The sequence below is a fragment of the Lagenorhynchus albirostris genome, chromosome 18 (assembly GCF_949774975.1).
Source record: "Lagenorhynchus albirostris chromosome 18, mLagAlb1.1, whole genome shotgun sequence".
NCBI lineage: Eukaryota > Metazoa > Chordata > Mammalia > Artiodactyla > Delphinidae > Lagenorhynchus > Lagenorhynchus albirostris.
Genome location: NC_083112.1, coordinates 76,501,699 through 76,522,149, shown reverse-complemented (window position 1 = coordinate 76,522,149; position 20,451 = coordinate 76,501,699). Strand labels below are relative to the sequence as shown.

The window sequence follows — 20,451 nt, the reverse complement described above, 5'->3', positions numbered from 1 at the left end:
GTCTATCATTATGATGGGAACACCGAGAATTTGGGAACCACCAGTGAGAAGAAGCATCTTTATTCCTCGACTTACTTTTCTTCCTGGTTCCCCCTCACTTCCTTTTTCACCCTGTGACGAATATGAAAGACAAGAAATGCTCATTAATTCGAGAACAGTAGTATTTAAAATTGATCAGGATGTATGATATGAGGTGAAAAGTATTTTATAAAACTGTAAATAATGAATATAAATGAATTGTAACAAATGACCCCTAACTTTTGCAGCTTTTCAACATTCAAGGGGAAAAACGTGCTATTTCTCCTGGATTTTCACAATACAGATGAAATTGTGTGTTATTTTTGGTATGACTGCAAGGCTGTCTCTCTTCTGCCCGTGACTTGCCTTTAGTGGCCTCAGTGGCAGGGGGTGCACGCCCAGGGGACAGCCCCTAATCATAACATTCATTTGAGTGAGAGATTATTAGGCGGGTCCTCTGACGACAAGGCTCATTGGGAATGTGTTGAAACCCTGAGCGAGAGAAGCTTTGGAAAGCAATGTCAGCTTTACGTGATGTAGTTTTCCCACTTCTCTTAGCCTAAAATGGGGAAAGAAATGTAGTGACCAGTTGGGTCCTTTCCCCCATCAGTCCTAGGCCAGCACCCAGGATTCCTGCAGGTCAAGACTGCCCCCTGCAGGCTGGCTGGGCCCAGCCCCAGAACCTACCCCCTCTTGGCTGTGGAAAATGAAGGAAATCTGATTCAGACGCTTGAGCATCTCAGCAGGGATCAAATCTGCTCTGGCCTCACTCCATCCTGGGCTCCTGTCCTGAAACTGGACAGAGGCTCTACCTTGCTGATGGTCAGGTCACCCCCAGGAGCCAAAGTCCCTCCTGGATCCACCCTGATGGCTCTGTGGAGGCCCCCCTCCTGCCTGGTTGTCCAGGGACGTCCTGCTCTGAACTCAACTGGTCCATAACTGCCCCGTCTGGCCACTTTTGTCAACGGTCACGTCGCTCGTAACAGCCGCAGCTGCCCAGACTGATTTCAGCCATGGCCGGGGTCCAGCCTGCACTCTCCTACCCGTGACTCAGCACCCACGCCCCACCTTGACAGATACTTGAGGGACAGGAACCATGTTCTACATTGGGGATCTTCACTTGGGTTCCCGTGACCTGTTAGGGTGCGTCCCCCCCGGGTCTCGCTCTGCAGCCCTGTGAGGTCAGTGTTCTACCAGGTCAGTGCTTCGGCCTTTACCAGGCACGAGGGAACCTGAAGGCTTAGGAAGGGTAAGTGGTCTGTCTGAGTGAGTGAGTGGTAGAGAAGGGTGTTGATTTTTATTTAGACTCCGAGAGTATGCTTTTAATCAAACAAAACATGAACAGAAATTATGAGTCAGAAAACCGACTTTGATCCAAAAAGCCCAAGATGACGCTCCACGTCGGCAAAACCTACCTGAAAGTAGGTTTTATTCTGCCGAATACAACATTTGTTCAGATCGCTCCATATCCTGGCATTGAGTTGTGCTCCGACCACTAACTATGTCTATACTAGGGACTTAAGACAGACCTGAGATTTTTTTTAAATGGATTCTCGTGTTGTTTCAAATTCATCCTTATTATTTACAGTGATACACTTGTGTGACTGTGATCAGTGCTTTCATGCATAGTTTGCCAATTTGGCGGTGAGGGCTTTTCTACTTTGAATGCGACTGTTTGAATGAGAGCAAAGAAAGTTACCTTTTTTTCTCCTCCTGTTTTTCGTTCAACTGGGAAAATACATCAATTTTGCTGAAGTCCCTTTACCTTATACTGCTCTGGGAGGATCACGTCATTTTTGGGCCTCTCGACGTAACTGTTGTCTGGTGGAATCCCACCGGGTCCCTGCTGTCCCATGTCGCCCTGTGAATGGTTTAGCAAAGCAGCTGTCTTTACATTGAAAAGACACGACCAAGGTTGAATAAAAGCACAATCCCACCGCAAACTGCTGTTTTTATCTTTGCGTATTACTTACCACATGTACACCAATTTTATAGCGTTATAATCATAAGATAAAAATCATATATAGAATAAAATAATCGTAAGGTAAAATTATTTGATTGCTACTTGCATGAAGAATCACTTAGAGGGGACTTCCCTGGTGGCGCAGTGGTTAAGAATCTACCTGCCGATGCAGGGGACACGGGTTCAAGCCCTGGTCCGGGAAGATCCCACACGCCGCGGAGCAACTAAGCCCGTGCGCCACAACTACTGAGCCTGCGCTCTAGAGCCCACGAGCCACAACTACTGAAGCCCGCATGCCTAGAGCCTGTGCACTGCAACAAGAGAAGCCACCGCAATGAGAAACCCACGCACCGCAACAAAGAGTAGTCCCCGCTCGCTGAGACTAGAGAAAGCCCGTGGACAGCAACGAAGACCCAACACAGCCAAAAATAAAGAAAGAAAGAAAGAAAGAAAGAAAAATAAAAGAATCACTTAGAATTTATGCACACAAGCTGGTCACAACTTGGGGCTGCATTTGCTTCTGTGGAATTATCTACTTACGATGAATTTCTATACAAGGAAATTACTAGGTCTGGAGGCTAAATATCATGGTGTTTCTTGCTATGTGTTATGCTACTGCTTTCTAAGATTGGTACCAAGACATAAGAAATGCCTAAGAAATGAAAGACCAGTCCAGTTTCACCACTACTTCACCAGTTAAGAGGTTTTTTATATAATAAAGAGCAGCATCTTTAATAAACATAATATCTCAGGACTGCTTTAATTAGCTTTTTTATCATTATCAAGAAACGCTTTTGTATGGGATGCACAGGTGGTGAAACCTTCGATCTGTAACGTTACTGGACCACGATCCTTGTGTAATACGCTGATTTCACCTCCAGGAATTAACACAAAAAGGAAGTTACTGCCTTTTCTTTTGCTATTTTCACATATAAACTATATAATACAGATTTGAGCTTAGATACCACATAACGTGAACAGGAGCAAACTGAGATGATGTTATTGGCTGCAGACAGTGGCCCTTCACAGTATATTCTGAATGTCTGCTAATATTACAGCTAAAAAATACCTAACACTGTTCATCTCCCCTTTACCTATGGGGGCCTTGATGTTATTATTACTATTTTATTATTTGTGGATTATAGACATTAACTTCATTCTCATTCTATCTAATGTGACTATTCTCCTTTCCACCCGATGATTTCTTCCCAGACTTTTCTTCTTTCTTCGTTATCTTACTATTTTCTTATATTCCATCATACAGGAGTTTCAATTTTTATGAATTTGGATCTTCCAATGTTTTTCTCTTGTGATTTTTTCCTATGGAATTCACACAAAGAAGAAAGTCTTTCCTTGTCACACCTGAGCAGTACGGGACTGCACTGAGTCTGCTGTTCAGTCAAAAAGCAAAATGGGAAGCAAAGTGAAAATGAGTGAAAAACGAGGCCAAGGGAACAAATCCGCTTGGCGGTGGACACTCACGTTCTGCAGTGAATGCAGTGGGTGGCGTTTTGCGAGGCTCTGCTTGTGTCTGTGGGTGCCCGGCTGAGCTTCTCACACACTTGATCTCAGGGGCTCCTCTCAAAGGCCACGACGCCTTTGAACCTTGCCACCGTGGGGAACTGCAAGAGTCCACGTGGCCTCTTTCCTGCCTTTGAGCCCAGCCCGAGCCGGCCACGCCCCCAGCCTGAGCTGGCCCCACGTTGTCTGCTGCTGTCTTCCTTAATCTCCTCTGGATGCCCCATGTCAGAGGACACCACAGGGAAATGCCTTTACTTTCTAGCTGCTGAAGACGGCTGAAGTTACGTGTGCGTCAGAGGTCCGGGGCTTCTACAGTCTTACTGATCCATAACCACCACTGGCGCCTGTTTCGTAACCTGACACTTCACAGTGATTGTTTCCTTTGCAAACGGTCTGTTTGCAGAGCACCTCAAGATAAGAGCATAAAACGAAGACATTAAAATGATCTGTCAATATTTCCTAATTCAATCTATTACGTTTCCTTTACCTTTTCTCCTTTTTCTCCGTAAAAACCAAGTCCTCTGTTGCCCTGAAAGATAAATGGCTTCTGTAAGTTTAAAGTCAATAATCACGGTGAAATAAAATTATTTTTTTTTTTTTAGAAAAAGAAACCTATTATCTATGTATCTGCAACATTACTGGATAACTATCCTTGCGTAATAGTCTGGCTTCAGCTCCCAGGAACTAATTGATACAAAAGGAGAAGTAACGTCTTTTCTTTTGCTATTTCCACATATAAACTGCGTAATAAACATTTGAGTCCATTCCAGATATCACATAAAGTGAACAGGAGCAAATCGGGATGCTGTAGCAGCTACAGAAAGTGGCATCAGTTACAGACAGTGGCTTCTGAGCATTCACTAAGATTAAACTTAAGTGACAAAAACTCCGCGGTTCATAAAAATGATGGTGTTTTAATACAGCCGTGCTTTTAAGAAATTTGTATTTTGTACTTTAAGCAAAACCTGAAAAATAGTGGAGTAAGAACAGTTATTCTGTCACCCTTGGGAACACTTTGCCATTTGCTTTTTGAAATATATTTTATTGTTCAAATCCTGCAGACCGGGAAGTTGCCTAGTATTGATTCCCTACTTGTGGTCCTGGGCTTCGACAGTCCAGGGCCCCTGCTAACTGCTTCTCTCTCCTTTAATCCTCTGCACCACACGATGAGCTTGGGCATCACAGATGGGGAAGGTGTCATACCCTTGGACCAAAGCCTCACAGCGAACAAATGGTAGAGCTCAGATCTGATCCCACGTCCTCCCGACTCTTAATCCCGCGTATACCGACTCTACAGGTTAGGGTCGCAGAGCGTTTCCTTGGGTTCTGGCCCCTCTGGACTCAGAGAGCAGCCATTTCCTGCCTTGCATCCCACATTTGAAGATGATGATTCATACTCTCGTCTGCCTCAGACTTTCTCATTTTGGTTAAATAATCCTAATTTCACAGAAAGATTTCCTACCCTTTTACTGATCTTAGGGGATGGTGTTCTTGGGGTTTAGCCAAACTTTTCATCTTCCTTTTTGCTTAGGAAGCAAAGCTAGGCTGGCGACCTAGTAAGTATCTGACAGATTCATGGAGCTGCCGTGCGTGGGAGGGCTGACCGGACACGACGCCGTAAGTCAGTCCTCTGTTCTCTGATTCCCAGCAGCTCTGCTTCCTTCTCAGGGCCCCTACCCATTGAGACAGAGGCTCCTGTGGGGAGGGGGGCTATCTGATCTGTCTCTGCACCACACTGTCCACCCCCCTCCGATGCCCAGAGAGTTTCTGCAAATAAAAACAAAGCCTTTAATTAATCTTTGCTTTTCCTTTGCTTCTTTCCCACCTGGCTGGGAGCTGAAATCAAAGCACAGAAACGCAGCCAGGCTAGATGAGAACACGATTTGCTCGGGACCCCGAGGTCCCCCTGCCTCACGAGCCGGAGTCCAAGTCACCAGGAAGTGACCGGGCGGAGGGTGAGGGCTGTTTGTGCTGCAGCCAAGTGGGGATCTGAGGCGACCTTGGGGCTCAGCCGCCGCGTCCTACATCCGCTTCTCTTGGCGCTGGGCCGTTCCCAGCCTGCTCCAGGCTGCCGGACAGTGGGGAGCCCGGTGGTGGGGACAGCAGCCCTAATGAGCTCCAGCCGCAGCTGGAAGCTGTGTCAGAGGTGATGGGAGCTGGGGGTGAGGTGGGGACAGCCAAGGTCCCCAGGCGGTCACAGAGATGGGGTTTCCGTGGGGCAGGCCTGGGAATGGGCAGGCTGGGAGATGTCCTTGGCCACATGCAGGCCACAGAATGGTTCTGAAAAGTTCGTAACGGTAGCCCAGTATTTCTGACTCACGTCGAGTTTAGACCAAATACTCCCCTCGCCAACCTCCTCCTGTTTGTCTTGGGCATTTATCTACCTTTCCCAGGTCACGCTAAACCCTAATTCTGTCACCAGGTTCCAACAAGCCACCTACTTTGCTGTGCTCCAGCCAGCTGATTCATCTTTCTCTGATGAAAACAGGATAGCGTTGGGCCTGAGCCTGGCTTGAAACTCACCAAACACAACCCTAGAAGCGGACATCACACTGTGGTACAACCTACCTGTATCCAGGTAAGAAGAGCGCCATCAGCTCCCTACACAACTTTGGTGGCATCTCGTCCCTTCTTGTAAATGAACACACACGGATAAGCACGAGCTGTCCCTAATTGGTTCTAGTCTACGTTTCTAATCAAACATTCACCACCAGTTGGACTTTCATGTAGCCACGGGAATGCTATGTGAGTTGCAAGCAACAAGCCATTCAATACATCCACTTAATGACTTCATGTGACCTTCCAGGTGCATCATGGGATTTACCCCTGGAGTTTATAACATTGTCTTAAAACCCGACAAAACGGTCCGAATCATGAGATAAACAGTACAGCTATCAACCAAGTAGTTCCGTGGTCAAGAAGGACATACACAAACACGTGAGGCCCCCTCCCCTTTCCCTCACCATCCCGCCCCCCACCAACTTACTGGCTGTCCTTTTGGTCCAGGGGGTCCAGGGGGTCCCTGCACAAATACAAAGAAATTTGGAAACTGTTTTCTTTATCCCAGCACCCAGATAACATCTGCTGGAAAGCTCTGGGAAAGCCACTCTCTGTATATTTAGAACACCGGGTAGTATATAGAGAGGTTTCTAACACATTTGTCTCGGCGGGGAGGCAGGGCTGGAGGGGAGAGGGCGGGGGTCAGGCCCAGTTCTCAGGATTTGCTGGCTGTCCACACGCAGCTGTTTCTGGTTTGCTTTTCTGAGTTCAGGCTTTTGACGTGACCCCTGTCCTACTCATGTTTGCTCTGATCCCTTTGCAAGGTCTCAGGCCCTGTCACTCCAGAGACGGCTTCTCCCGGCTTCCTCTGCGGTCCCCCACAAGGCACCATCCTGCACTTTCTGCTGGTGGGCCAGCAAATGTGCACAGTCAGAATTAATTGACATCCAGGTCACTCCGCAGGGTTGAGAATCCGCCTGCCAACATCACCATATGTCTTTCTGCAAAGCATTCAGCGTCAATACCACACGTAGGATACAAGTTTTAAAAATGCTTTAGAAGAGCAATTTGTGTTGAAGTACAAATAAGTGGACAGGGCAGGGGGCTGTGGGAGATTTTAATGGTTCATACAAAGACCCTGAGGCTGTCACATCGGCTAGGGACCCAGTGGGTACAATCTGCTGTTTCACACTTCCCTGAACTGTGTGCGTAAAGCAGGACACCCCCAAACCCTGTGGCACATGTGCTGTAAGCCGACAGCTGGGTATGCCGGAGAGCAAAGAGCATCTTGTCACATAAGCCTCATCTCATCCCCTTCGGCCAGATCTCTCACAGCCACAGGGCTGCTTGGGAAAATGACTGTCATGACACCAGGGAACTGTGCTTTGTAGAAACATGATCAATTATTATTATCATCTTATTATCGACAATTAGAAGGGAATGAATGAGCGCTCCCACCCCCGACTGTTGGTGTGACCGCATCTTCCCAGACATGTGTGTCCACTGTTTCTCAGTGTGTGTCGAGAAGCTGATACCGCAGCTGCCTCGATCTTGAGCAGTGGTTTCCCTCTGAGAAGGGCTCTCTCCCCTGCAGTCAAAAGCTCTCTTTGAGTAATTTAAGGGCTGTTTGTTTATTAACAAAAAGTGAGGGGAAGGAGAGAGTCAGACACCTTGCAGGAACCAGTTCATCTTCTGGTCCTTTGTGCAGCGGGAAGGGCCTGAGGCGGCCAGGCCCTGGGACTCTCCTTCTCCCTCCCCTCCCCTCCTCGAAGCAGGCCCTCCTTCACCCAGGGATGTGTCCTGTCGCACTTTATTATTTGATTTGCAGGAGGAGGGGACACCTGTAGACCACCACTCAGGTGGGGCACAGGGGCCACTTTGTTAATTGGTGTCCAATGTCTCACCTATTATGATGGCTCTGCCCAGGTGCAGCGCACCTGCTCTAATGGCCATGCCAGGTGTGGCACCCCTGTTTCTAATGGCGATGCCAGGTGTGGTACACCTGCTCTAATGGCCATGCCAGGTGTGATGGCCCTGCTTCTAATGGCCATGTCCAGCAGAGCCCATTTCTTCCTTATCGACCTATTGGACTCTGGTCTGCTTTGCCAGGGATGACAGGCCCCCGTCAGCTGGTCAGGTGTGGTGCTGGGAGAGCTTGTGCATGACTGCAAGGGCGCCCAGCCAGCACCGGGTCAAAATTTGACCTAGTTGGCAGTGATCTGATGACCACACATTTTGAGTTCTCATTCTTCAACCTTGATGTCAGCAACGTGTACAAAGGACGACCTGTCTGGTCTTGGCGACCACAAGCATCAGGTTGTATCGTGAGGCTTTCACCAGCGTCTGCAGTTGAAGGAGCTGCATCTCTAGAGGATGCTTGACAACCTCAAGGGCCTGGTACTTACCGCTCTTCCTGGAGCTCCAACCGGACCCATCTGTCCCACAGGCCCAGGGCGGCCGGGAGGCCCCTAAGGACAGGCAACCAGAGAAGGCTGTTAGCAGAGGCCGACTGGGGCACGGAGTCCGGAGTTCTTCAACTTTCGCTTCGTCTCTTCTCTAATAAAAAGAACGCTTACCTGGAAACCGACCAGTCCGGGCACTCCAGCTTCCCCCTAAATGAGAAGAAATAGTTTTTAGAATTTTAGCTTTTAGGCATCTGTAGGTTTAGTGACATTTTACTGCAATGTTGAAAATAAGTATATAAAGTGTATCTGCCATCTCAGGACTTGGTGATGTTCATCACCCAGATATCTGGGGTGTTGTGAATGGGGGACGAGTGTGCCCACAGTTAGTGTAAGGTTGAAAACAGCCTGGAGGGCAGTAAGAGAATTTCACATCAGTTGTGATTCTGGGCTAGTCCATCCCTCTCTGCATCCCTCCACTCCAGAGTTCACTTGGAAATGAACTTTGTTAATCGCGAATTTAAGCTGCGGTGCTTGCTCACGCCCCACCTCTACCGACTTACCCTGTATCTGTCGCGGTCCTCACTAGACAGAGCGTAGGGCTCGCCTTTCTGCCCTTTGGGTCCTTGGGGCCCCTAAATTAGCACATATATCATAGGAAGAAAAACGAAAAAAACAGTCCATTAGCATTCAGTGCAACAACTGTTATTTGGATGATTACGTGTTGCCTTTTTTTTTTTTTTTGGTGATACGCCGCTCTGCGGCACGTGGGATCCTCCCGGACCGGGGCACGAACCCATGTCCCCTGCATCGGCAGGCGGACTCTCAACCACTGCGCCACCTGGGAAGCCCCTACATGTTGCCTTTTATAGGCAATGTCTAGCTCTTCTCACGGCCAATTCCGGTTATTCTGAACACCAATCTCTACCTTAACCACAAGGGTGAGAGTTTTACTTTCATTTTTACCCAATAGCATCTTTCTTACAGTTAAAATGGAAATACTTTATAGGATTTAAATTATTTTCAGAAACCCACGTGAAGTTTCAGTAAACAAATCCTTTCCTCTACCACCCTGTTCCTTTTCTTTGTAAAAATACTATTCTGTGTCTTCTTTGGCATTTATGTACTAAAATATCAACACATTCATGCTGAAGCACCATTTGTGGGAGAGATACTGGGTCATCCTTTAAAAATGGAATTGTGTCAAATATACACAATGCGTGAGTACGTACATACACATATACACGTGTTTTAACACCTACATATAAAATCAATATTTCAAAGTGATGGCTATGTTTATTGGTAATGAAAGCTATGATATTAGAATAGAATAGAATGCAATGTAGCTTATGGAAAAGTTGAATCACATGAAAAACCAGCAGCCAGTGGAGGAAGTGGAAGGCGGCGGTGTGAGCGGGACCAGAAATCCAGCAGCCTTGGCGAAACGCAACGAAGGGTGTTATGGCTGCCCTGCCCTCACCTAAAAATGTTGTTTTTAAATAAAAAGTTTTGCCAAAAAATGTTAGTTTAACACTGAATTTGCAATATACTGGTGGTAAAAAGGTAGCAATAGAATGCCGAAAAGTATTTCAAGATTCTTTGCAAAGACCCTAGAAATTAAATGAAGTCACGAAATAGATCATTATATGGAAGTTCTTCCATTACGAAAAATACAGTCTATCTTGTATATCCCGGAGAACATCATTGTTCTTTCACGTCACAAAGGATGTTAAAATCTAATAAAGATGATGACTAATAGAGAATTTTGTCAAGATTTAAGCTTTTTAAAATTTTAGTTCCACGGTTCCACTATTATTCACTGTTATTTGAATCGGAGCACAGGAGGAAAGGAAGAAACACTTAGGAGGCTGCAGGAGTGAACCACATAAGCCAAACCCATTACTTTCTACCTAAGGCTTAAAGAATGAATCGGGGGCTTCCCTGGTGGCGCAGTGGTTGGGAGTCTGCCTGCCGATGCAGGGGACACGGGTTCGTGCCCCGGTCCGGGAAGATCCCACATGCCGCGGAGCGGCTGGGCCCGTGAGCCATGGCCGCTGAGCCTGCACGTCCGGAGCCTGTGCTCCGCAACGGGAGAGGCCACAACAGTGAGAGGCCTGCGTACCGCAAAAAAAAAAAAAAGAAAAGAATGAATGGGAACATGGAGTTATGTGAATGCACGCCTAGGTATCCTCAAGCCAACCTCAGCAGGGGAGGAGTGCTTTACCCTGACCGCTAACCAAGAGTGGGGAGCCACGGCTTCCCGGGGTGTAAAGGCAGGCCTGGAATGTGCTCCCGCCTCCCATCACTGTCCTGGGAGCAGAAGGCAGCTCACCCTCTTCAGAGAGCTTTGCTAAGACAACTTCTCAAAGGCATCCTCTGCAGGGCCTCCTGAAAGCAAGACCTTTCACGCATTTCCACCACACAGATTCCAGAGCCGACCTGTGGAATAGCCCAAGCGGTTCCCATACTCACACGGGGGCCGAGGAAGCCGCCAGGGCCGCTGGGTCCCGGGTAGCCTGCGTCACCCACTGTCCCGTTGCAGCCGTCGTAGCCAGGCGGTCCTCTGGGCCCGCCCTGGCCAGGATGTCCCTGGAAACAGAGAAGCGAGTGAGTCCTCAGCCCGCAGGGGTCTAGTTTTCATGTAACTGTGACGAAACAGCTTAAAATCTTCTCAGAAGAGATGTCCCTGGCAAGAATCCAAGCGCCAAGACAACTCAAAATGAACCAATGAATGAATGAAAAACTAAGTCATCAAGGGCACTCAGGTGTCCTTCTAAGCGGCAGAGGGGCCTGCACAACACAGTTCTGTTTCCCACGGGGTTTGGTAAGATGTCAACCGTCTTGGGGTTTCTGCTGCTTTGCTTCCTTGGGTGACAGGGAGGGCTGTTTTAGCAGGAACAGAAAAGGGTAGGTTGAAAAATTCTAGAAAACACTCTAGAAGCAGATGCTGCTCGGGGATAGCAAGGGTCAGCTGTGCCCAACCGAATTCTAGATGGAGCTGTACAGACCCACGTCCTAAACGGGTGAGAGTCACACCTGCAGAGGGATCTCATCAGTGACTTAGCGGCAGGTAGAAGAGCTGATTTCCTTACTGACTTTCTTCAATAAGTCAATTGACTTATTGTCGTCTTCAGGAACAGGACTTTTTAGATTTTAAACGTGAATAGAAAGCAAGTCAGGTGTTCTGGGATGCCGGGTGGGGGAAGGAAGGCAATGCGATCACATGTGTCTTTCGTGTAACTCGGGGTCAGGCTAGGTCTCTGGGCGTCTCAACCGCGTGAATCTGGTTCTGGAGACATGGAGGGGTCAGGTTAATAATCTACAGTTTATGGACTACGAGACCAGAGCCTGTTTGGCTGTTTCTTTACACGATAGATGTTTAGATATATGATTTCTTATTGTACAATTTCTTTAAAATTTTGGTTTTCTTGATAATAGACCAAATATATATTCCAGAGTGATTTCTGAGGCCAGTGGGCTGTCTTTTAGGTTTACCTTGAGAAATCTGGAAGGTTTCAAAGGAAATGAACAAGCCCTACACAGAGTGCCTGTACCCTGAATGATATTAAGAAATACAATAAGAGAAACAGAATTTTTCTTTTGTTTGCACATTTCTTTGCTTCCGATGTTCAGAGCCATTGCTTTCACTGGTGCCGTCAGATAAGAGATCCAGTAGGCTTTTCAGTCAACCCTCTGGTGGGTCAGAGAAACCCTGATTGTCCCTGTAAATCGCGAGACACAGTCTCTCTGGTATTGGAGAGCCAGCAGCATTTTGGTCTTCGACGTAAAGGCCTCGTTTTAGGGGCCTCTAGAAGCTGACCTTCAAATTCAGAAATCAAGCTCTGCAGGTGTTCTCCTCAGGACGGTTAGGATTCCATGATGCCTTCAATAAAACGTACCACCGAGTCCCTTACTCTCCTCCTGAATGACCCGTCTGCTGTTGGTCTTTCTGACACGCTTAGAATCGATCTAAGTCATTTGAAATTGCATGCCAACCTGGTCTTAGTTTGAACTTGTCCTTCAAAGAAAAATTTCAATTCTGTTGAGCTAAATGTCCCTCTTGTGTTCAACATCTAATTAGGTCCATTTCTGTATGATACAATTCTTAGATTTACTGCACATCACTTTCTATATTCGACTTCTAAACAGCTAAAACTGTCAGGTCCTTCAAACTCTGCGTCCATTAGGTGCTTACGTACCGAAAGTGGCATTTACATTAACTTACTGTGGAGCATCTATCAGACTTCGGCAGTTAAAGAGACTGTTTTTAGCAGCGCTGACATTCTGTAGAAAATGACCCGTTATCTGTACACCACGATCACCCCTCCGTATGATGACTATTTCCTCCCTAATTTGCGAAATATTTGCTTCTGATATTAAATGAGTATGAAGTGGAAAAACGAATGAAAACACGATACAGATCAGTTACACTATTTTCCCATAATGTCACTCCATCTAAAGCTCGGACTTCTGCTTCCAGAAGAGACCACACTGAGGAATGATCCAAAGAGTCCAAAAAAGTAGGTTAAAAACGGGCGATTTCCTTTGAGGCAGTTGGTAGGGAAATACTTTTGTTATTTGTTTAACCCTTGAAATCTGCGGATTCTTCAACTCTGCCAATTTCTCAAGATTCTGACTCATGTGAGAGTTATTTCCTGATTTGCTCACAGCTGTGTGTTGTCACTGATGTGTCTGTTCGAGGCCTCACTGAGGTGACACAGAGGATCACCAGCCATGTAGGTCTCACGTCGTGGCAAGTGTGGCTTCCTTTCCTTAGCTCTGCCTTCTGCTGCAAAAGCCTCCTTGCAGGTGGAGCTAAAGATCTGAAGGAAAAGCAGGAATCCCCTGTGACTGCTGTCCACTCATGCCCTCTCCCTTTTCTCCTGCGATGGAGCAGGCCCGCTTGTGTAGCCTGGGGGGTTGAGGATTCTCTCCCTCTGTGTGTGTGTGTGTGTGTGTGTGTGCGCGCGCGCACACATAAGTGTACAGGCACGGTGATAGACAACATGTGCGTAGGGTAAGGGCGCAGACATCTGCGTGTGTGTGAAGTTCCAGTGGCAGATGTCCTTAAACTTCAGCGGTTAGAGGGATGGGGCAGGTCTAAAAGTGCGATAAACACATTTATCCCGGAGGCTGGGATCTGCAGGAAGCCGGCCCTGGGAAATCTGCTCCTGGGTCCCGTGAAGAAGGCTGTGAGTCAGGCTGCTTTGTTTATTTTCTTATGCCACAAGAAGCAAAGTAAACTAGGTTAGAAAAACACATTTGATTGCGTTTTGAGATTTTCTCATGGACAAAGCATGCCTTTTGTCTTCTCATTTATGTGCGGTAACTACCAAGAACTCGAGAAGCTGCACGAGCTTCAGGACAGCCCCGCTCTTGGCTGGACTACTTTATATTCAGGTGGTTCTGGAGTTCAAACAAAATGTTCAGACTGGCTTTTTATAGCACGTCTGTGCAACACTGCAGCTTTTTACTACAAAACAGTGTCCAGTTTTAGCAAAGTAGCCTCAATTCTGAAGCCAAGTCCAGAAGGACGTTTACAAAGCAAACAATCTGTCCAATATTTGACTGGATTCCACGAGAAAAAAATACGCACATGTAGCCCCATAAGTTTTTTGTTATAAACAAGAAAGGGGGACTAGCGAGACGTGTCTGTAAGTCATAAACGTATTGTTTTGCACGCGTACAGTGTTTTAAAATTCTAATCTTATGAAAAACTTACGGGAATTCCGTCGGCACCAGGAAATCCAGAAACGCCTCTGGCTCCCTGTAAAGAAGGCAAACAGACTTAATGATGAACAAGACGCCTCCCCCCTTCAAACAGCGAGAGAAATACCGACAGTTACTGTACGTACCACGTCTCCCTTCGGTCCTGTGATGCCGGGAGCCCCCCTGTCACCCTTGTCACCTTTGCGGCCTTGCAGTCCTGGGAACCCTTGTAAGCCGGGGGGCCCGGTGTATCCCTGTGGGCCCACTGGCCCTGGCTGGCCCTGTAGAAACAACACACGTTCAGTTTCCACAATTCATAACCATGCATGAGCATTTTCAACCATGTTGCTTTCGAAGCTACGCTCTTCATTCTTGAAGAGCTATAATCTTCAGAGAACATTACATGTAAACCACCACCTTCTGCCACGAGAATCACAAAGCGATTCCCAGCTAACAGAGAAACCATAGAGTTCAAAGGGAAAAACATTAAATGTGAGGGAAAAATGATCCTAAATTACTACAGCGATGTTATGGTGAAATGCTAATATTGGGTTGGGATGAAAGAATAAACTTACTTGGCTTTTAAAAAAAAGTCCTTTCAGTATGAAAGAGAGTGCCAATCAAATTTCTAAGAGTTTCTCTCCCTCTCAGTATAATGCGTCCAATAGGTATGGACATGGAGCTGGCATCCAGCTATCAAAGTGGTCCCTGAATGTTTATGTGATTAGAGAATCTCTCCTTCTGTTCACACACACACACACACACACACACACACACACACACACACACAGAGTGTGCATGCATGCACGCACAGAGAGAAAAAGAAAAGGTTTCTGAAATATATAAAATGTACGTCCGTATCCATCAGGGTGGCTATTATTCTAAAAAAAGAAAAGACAAAATTACATGTTGGCCAGGATGTGGAGAAATTGGAACCCTTGTGCTCTGTTGGCGGGAATGTAAGTGGTGTGGTCATTGTGGAAAAGAGCACGGTGGTTCCTCAAAAAATTAAACAGAATTACCTTGTGACCCAGCAATTCCGCTTCTGGGATAACACTCAAAAGAATCGACAGCAAAGACTTGAACAGATCTCTCTACACCCATGTTCACTGCAGCATTTCCCACAATTGCCAAAAGGTGGAAGCACAGTATCCACTGACGGATGATGGATAAACACGGTGTGGTCTCTCCACACAACGGACCATTATTCCCTTTAAAAAGGAGGGAGGGCTTCCCTGGTGGCGCAGTGGTTGGGAGTCCGCCTGCCGATGCAGGGGACGCGGGTTCGTGCCCCGGTCCGGGAGGATCCCACATGCTGCGGAGCGGCTGCGCCCGTAAGCCATGGCCGCTGAGCCTGCGCGTCCGGATCCTGTGCTCCGCAACAGGAGAGGCCGCAGCGGTGAGAGGCCCGCGTACCGCAAAAAAAAAAAAAAAAAGGAGGGAAATTCTGACACAGGCTACAACACGGATGAACCCTGAGGACATTACACTGAGTGAAATGAGCCACAAAGGGACAAATCCTGTCTGATTCCACCAACATGAGGTCCCTAGAGGAGTCACATTCATAGAGAAGAAAGTACAATACAGGCGACTAGGGGCTGGGGGAGGGGAAAGGGCAGTTAGAGTTTTATCGGGACAGAGTTTCAGTTTTGAAAGATGAAAAGTTCTGGAGACGATGGTGATAATGTTTGCACAAAATGTGAACACGCTTAATGCCATCAAACTGTACAAAAATGATTAAGATGGTGAATTTTATGTGACGCGTGTTTTGCCACAATCAAAATAAAAAGATTAAAAAGGAGGATCTAGCTCTCTTATTATTGGAACTAATTTATGCATTAGTTCTATATGAATATTTTTTGTTAAATTAATTGACTTTATTTTTTTAGAGCAGTTTTAGGTTTACAGAAAAATTAAGCAGACACTGCAGAGTTCCCAAATACCCCTCTGCTCCTCCAACTGCCCCCCACTCCCTCACAGTTTCCTCTATTATTGACAACTTGCATTCGTGTGGTAAATTGATCACAACTGATGAACCAATATGTTATGAACTGAAGTCCAAGATTGTAATCGGGTACAAGTTTTGTATTGTACATTTTATGGGTTTTGATGACAGTAGAATGGTGTGTATCCAACATAACAGTATCATAAAGAACAGTTTCACGACCATAAAAATCTCCTGTGCTTATGCAATACTGTTATATTTTAATGAACCTCCCAGGTTAGCCCCAATTAAAAAAAAATCCCCAACCAACTGACTCTGGCTTGACTCCTCCTTAAACGCGTGGGCGCTGTTTATTCATCACACAGAGCTCTTCTCTGCCAGGCCCATCTGCTCTCACACTTCAAATTCTGGTCTTGCCTTTAGATTAAGGGGCTTCTGAGTCAGTATTTCTAGTCTTCTCTTTCATTGCCTGTAAAGAACCTTTCTTATATAAACTGTGCAGCTAAGACGTTTGTCTGTCTTTGCAGAATGTTTATAATCTGTGCTTAACATCACACACCACTGACAGGGAGTAATGTCAGATGCGGCACGAGGTGCGGCCTTCATGTCACAGACAGAATTGGAGGGAAGCGCGTGGGGAGACCCTGCTGCCCCTCCCTTTAGATGTTGGACCCCAGGCATGAAGGGAGCAGTAAAGAGGTGTCTTCGGGGTGGAGGATACAGATGGAGGTTAAGATCCCGCTAGATGGCTTAGACCTGCCCCGAAGCTTGGGCCCCCGACCTCCTCAGACAAAGGGGAGACTGGGGCTCCCTCAGGGCCAGGTCAGCGTTTTAGGGATGGTAGATTCTCTGCTCTCCCTGCACGAGTTCCAGAGAGGCCAGTCTGTGCAGAAACCAGCAGATGCTCCCCTGGGGTAGCCTGACCACACGCATCGTGTGTCACGGCAAAGCCAGCGTATTTGAATCTTTGGAGAACGTGAAAAAAGTGGTTAGGAGGATTGTGGTACAAGACGGGTAGCCCTGACCTTGGACACATGACATCCCAGGCTCATCCTTTTCTAAGGTCTTGGCATGATACATTTGTTGGAAGTTTGGGGACAAACATGCTTTTTTTTTTTTTGCGGTACGCGGGCCTCTCGCTGCTGTGGCCTCTCCCGTCGCGGAGCACAGGCTCCGGACGCGCAGGCTCAGCGGCCATGGCTCACGGGCCCAGCCGCTCGCGGCATGTGGGATCTTCCCGGACCGGGGCACGAACCCACGTCCCCCGCATCGGCAGGCAGACTCTCAACCACTGCGCCTCCAGGGAAGCCCCGATTCAGATTTTTATGGCTCTTCCTCAGCTGTGCTCATTTCTGTTTTGTCTGTGACTGCAGACCAGGCCTCTACGCCTCAGAATTCCCCTAACCATCGGAGGCCCCTAGTTGGTTCGTGCTTACAGGGAGCAACCTTTGGGGGATAAAATGTTCCTCATCAGTACCGTCATTTTTATTGCCCATAATCTACATCTCTTCCAGGGGGTGACTGTCTAGCGCCAACTAGAGGGACCGTCTCCCATTAACCCAAATGGGATACGTGCGTCTTAGTGAGGCAAAGCCTCACCTTGTCTCGAGTTCATTAACCTTTCCTGATTCCCTTTGATGGGGAGAGTGACTAATGACATCATGGTCTCATTTTCCTCCCATTGTCAGTAAACTTCTCTTTAACTTTTGTTTCTCGGATGGGAAGTCTGACTTTGGGAATAAAACTCTAGCCTTTCCTTTTCTGGAACACGCTCTCACTTTTTTCTTTTTATGGAGGTGAAATTCCCATACCACAAAACTACCCATTTTAAAGTGGCTTCAGGTATATTCACAATGTCCTCTCTCTGTCACCTCTATCTAGCTCCAAAATACTTTCATCACCCCAAAGGAAATCCCATACCCACTACCATCTTTCTCATCCCCCTAACCTCCAGCCTCTGGTAACCACCATCTGCTTTCGGTTTCTATGGGATTTACCCATTCCGGATATTTCATATGAATGGAATCACATGTGTGATATATGACCTTCTGTGTCTGGCTTCTTAACATTATGTTTTTGAGGTTTATCCATGTCGTAGCACGTGTCGGTACTTTATCCACGTTTATGGCAGAATAAGATTCCACTGTGTGGAGAAACCAGTTCGTTAGTTGCGGATGGTGCTGCTATGAACACCACTATCTGCTTTCTATGCACACACCTGCTTTCAGCTCTTTTGGGTCTATACTTAGGAGTGGAATGGCTGGATCACACGGTAACTTTGTTTAACTGTCTGAGGGAGAGACTGCCAGACTGTTTTCTACAGCGGCTGCCCCGTTGTACATTCCCACCTGCCATGTGCGAGGGCCCTAAATTTCCCTACATTCCCACCAACACTTGTTATTTTCCATTAAAAATATATATAGCCTAGAGGGTGTGAAAATGGCATCATTCTGAAGAGCTCATCTTGAGCTTCTGACAGATGAAATATTTCACAAAATCCCCTCTAGCTGCGGCTCTAGGGAAAAGCCGGGAAGAGCCTGGAGGGAATCTGAATTATTCCCTCGTCTTCCAGGACTGGTCCCTCAGTCTTGCTCTCAGTGCAAATCCTGCGTTGCTGGGACTAAAAGGGCCCTTATGTCAAGGTCTGAGGACCCTGGTATGCATGCTTTGGTCATCAGGGATGAGATTTCCCCTAGGATATCCTGCCCACCAGGGCATCTAGGGTGTTTGCAAAGAGCAGCTGGAATGATTAGTAACAAAAAGGATTTTCCTCTGTACTAATCATCACCCTTATCAACTTCCAGCCTCAGACGAAAAGTCCTGATCGGAAAAGTTATTTCCATCTCTTCCTTTCTTTTTGTAATAAGTGATGTTAAAAATAAAAATTACCCCAGAAAGAATAGGACTGTAGCTTAACTGTCTTTGCATAAATTTCTAAAGCTCCTAAAATTCCTGCAATATACTTGACAAAAGTATTTCCGCAAAATACTTCTCAAAAGCCAGCAGACATTTGGAAAGGAGCTGTAAGCCCATGGGCTCTGCCCCCCGCTCACAGAGAACTTGATTCATATAGATGTATCACTTCCTAGGAAACGGGATAATGGGAGGATCCTGTACTCCTGTATCTTCTGGGATGAAGCGCTACGAAAGGGTTCAAAAAATGGTTTCTCTCATTTTTACCCCCAGGACAAGTGCATGAAGTAGGTATCGCCCCCGCTTGAGAGGGGAGACAAGCGGGGTCTGGAGGGTTAGGGTCAGGGATGACTGATGCATTTAGGTCTCGGCAGGGGTGGAGTCCACCTTCCACGCCACCCTTGCTGCTCGAGTCGAGGTCCATGAGCTGCATCAGCGCCACCTGGAAACTTGCGGGAGATGTAGATTCTCAGGCCCACCCAGCCCTCCCGGGGCGGCACTGACCACGATACCAGGCGGATTCTTTGCACAGTGAAGTCTGAGAATCCCTGCACGACCCCACCCTCCTTCCCCTCCTGAAGTTTTCACGGAAGGAGGCAGGTATGTCTTCATAAGAAAACTCTCCTAAGCGTGAGGTTGCATCTCAGAAGAGAGGTCGGGCTTCCTGAGCTGGGCAGAGAAAAATCTAATAGTTATGTTTGTTGAAGACTATTTCTAACCAAGTTTTTTTTGTCTCATGCTTCAGTGCAATTGCAAGAAGGAACCAACTTTGGTCACTGTTAGGATGGAGGGGTGCACACGCGCCTCTCCCTTTTGGACATCACTCCTGGAGGATGCGTGGGACGTCCAGGGTTAGTTTTGGAAGCTGGAGTCTGGACGCGCTGAGAGTATGAGTCCGGGCTTGAGCGCACATTGCTTAAATACCGCTACTGTGGAGGGAATGCACTTCAAGTCCCGAGACACTAAGTTTTCATGAACTTGGAATTTTCACTTCTGAGAAAAGGGGCAAAATAGATCTGTGCACAGGCTGAAGACCTCTGCAGCTTCAGCGTCAAAAATAAAGGTAGAAGATGGATATGACCAATCAAGGCCCCGAGAAATCACACGTCACGTGCAGAAAACACCAAGGAGGTGCCCACTGCCATCCAGCTTACTAGCCTTGACACCCGCACTGGGAAAGGGAGTAAAAAAGGGAATGATAAAGAGAAACGTTTCCAAGGATCAATCCTGCTTCACTGCACATCAGGACTTTTAATCTACGGTACAGTATTTTCCTGGTAGAATAAGAATAAGCTTTTCATGCCTTCCTGGCCAACATCTGAATAGTAGGAAATCCCTTCTCCTTCCTAAGTGTACTCTTCCTGTCTCGCCTTTTATGGGCTCTGGGCGCTCCTCCAGACACCCACATCCTCTCCATCCCGTGGCGGCCCCTCCCCTCCCGGCCCTTCCTTCCAATGCTGTAGCTCTCTGTGACCTTCAGG

At 47.1% G+C, this 20,451-nt stretch overlaps 1 protein-coding gene across 2 annotated transcripts in view; it reads right to left on the bottom strand.

Moving 5' to 3' along the window:
• Window positions 1–20,451, bottom strand: part of COL4A2 (collagen type IV alpha 2 chain) — a 177,951-nt gene that overhangs the window by 48,542 nt on the left and 108,958 nt on the right. For both annotated transcript variants that reach the window (XM_060129545.1, XM_060129546.1), the window contains exons 5-14: window positions 14,259–14,393; window positions 14,126–14,170; window positions 10,876–10,992; window positions 8,967–9,038; window positions 8,578–8,613; window positions 8,407–8,469; window positions 6,489–6,524; window positions 3,990–4,031; window positions 1,784–1,879; window positions 76–111 (exon numbers count right to left, since the gene is read on the bottom strand). In XM_060129545.1, coding sequence (XP_059985528.1) covers window positions 76–111; window positions 1,784–1,879; window positions 3,990–4,031; window positions 6,489–6,524; window positions 8,407–8,469; window positions 8,578–8,613; window positions 8,967–9,038; window positions 10,876–10,992; window positions 14,126–14,170; window positions 14,259–14,393 — 678 coding nt within the window. The remainder of the gene's footprint in view (window positions 1–75; window positions 112–1,783; window positions 1,880–3,989; window positions 4,032–6,488; window positions 6,525–8,406; window positions 8,470–8,577; window positions 8,614–8,966; window positions 9,039–10,875; window positions 10,993–14,125; window positions 14,171–14,258; window positions 14,394–20,451) is intronic.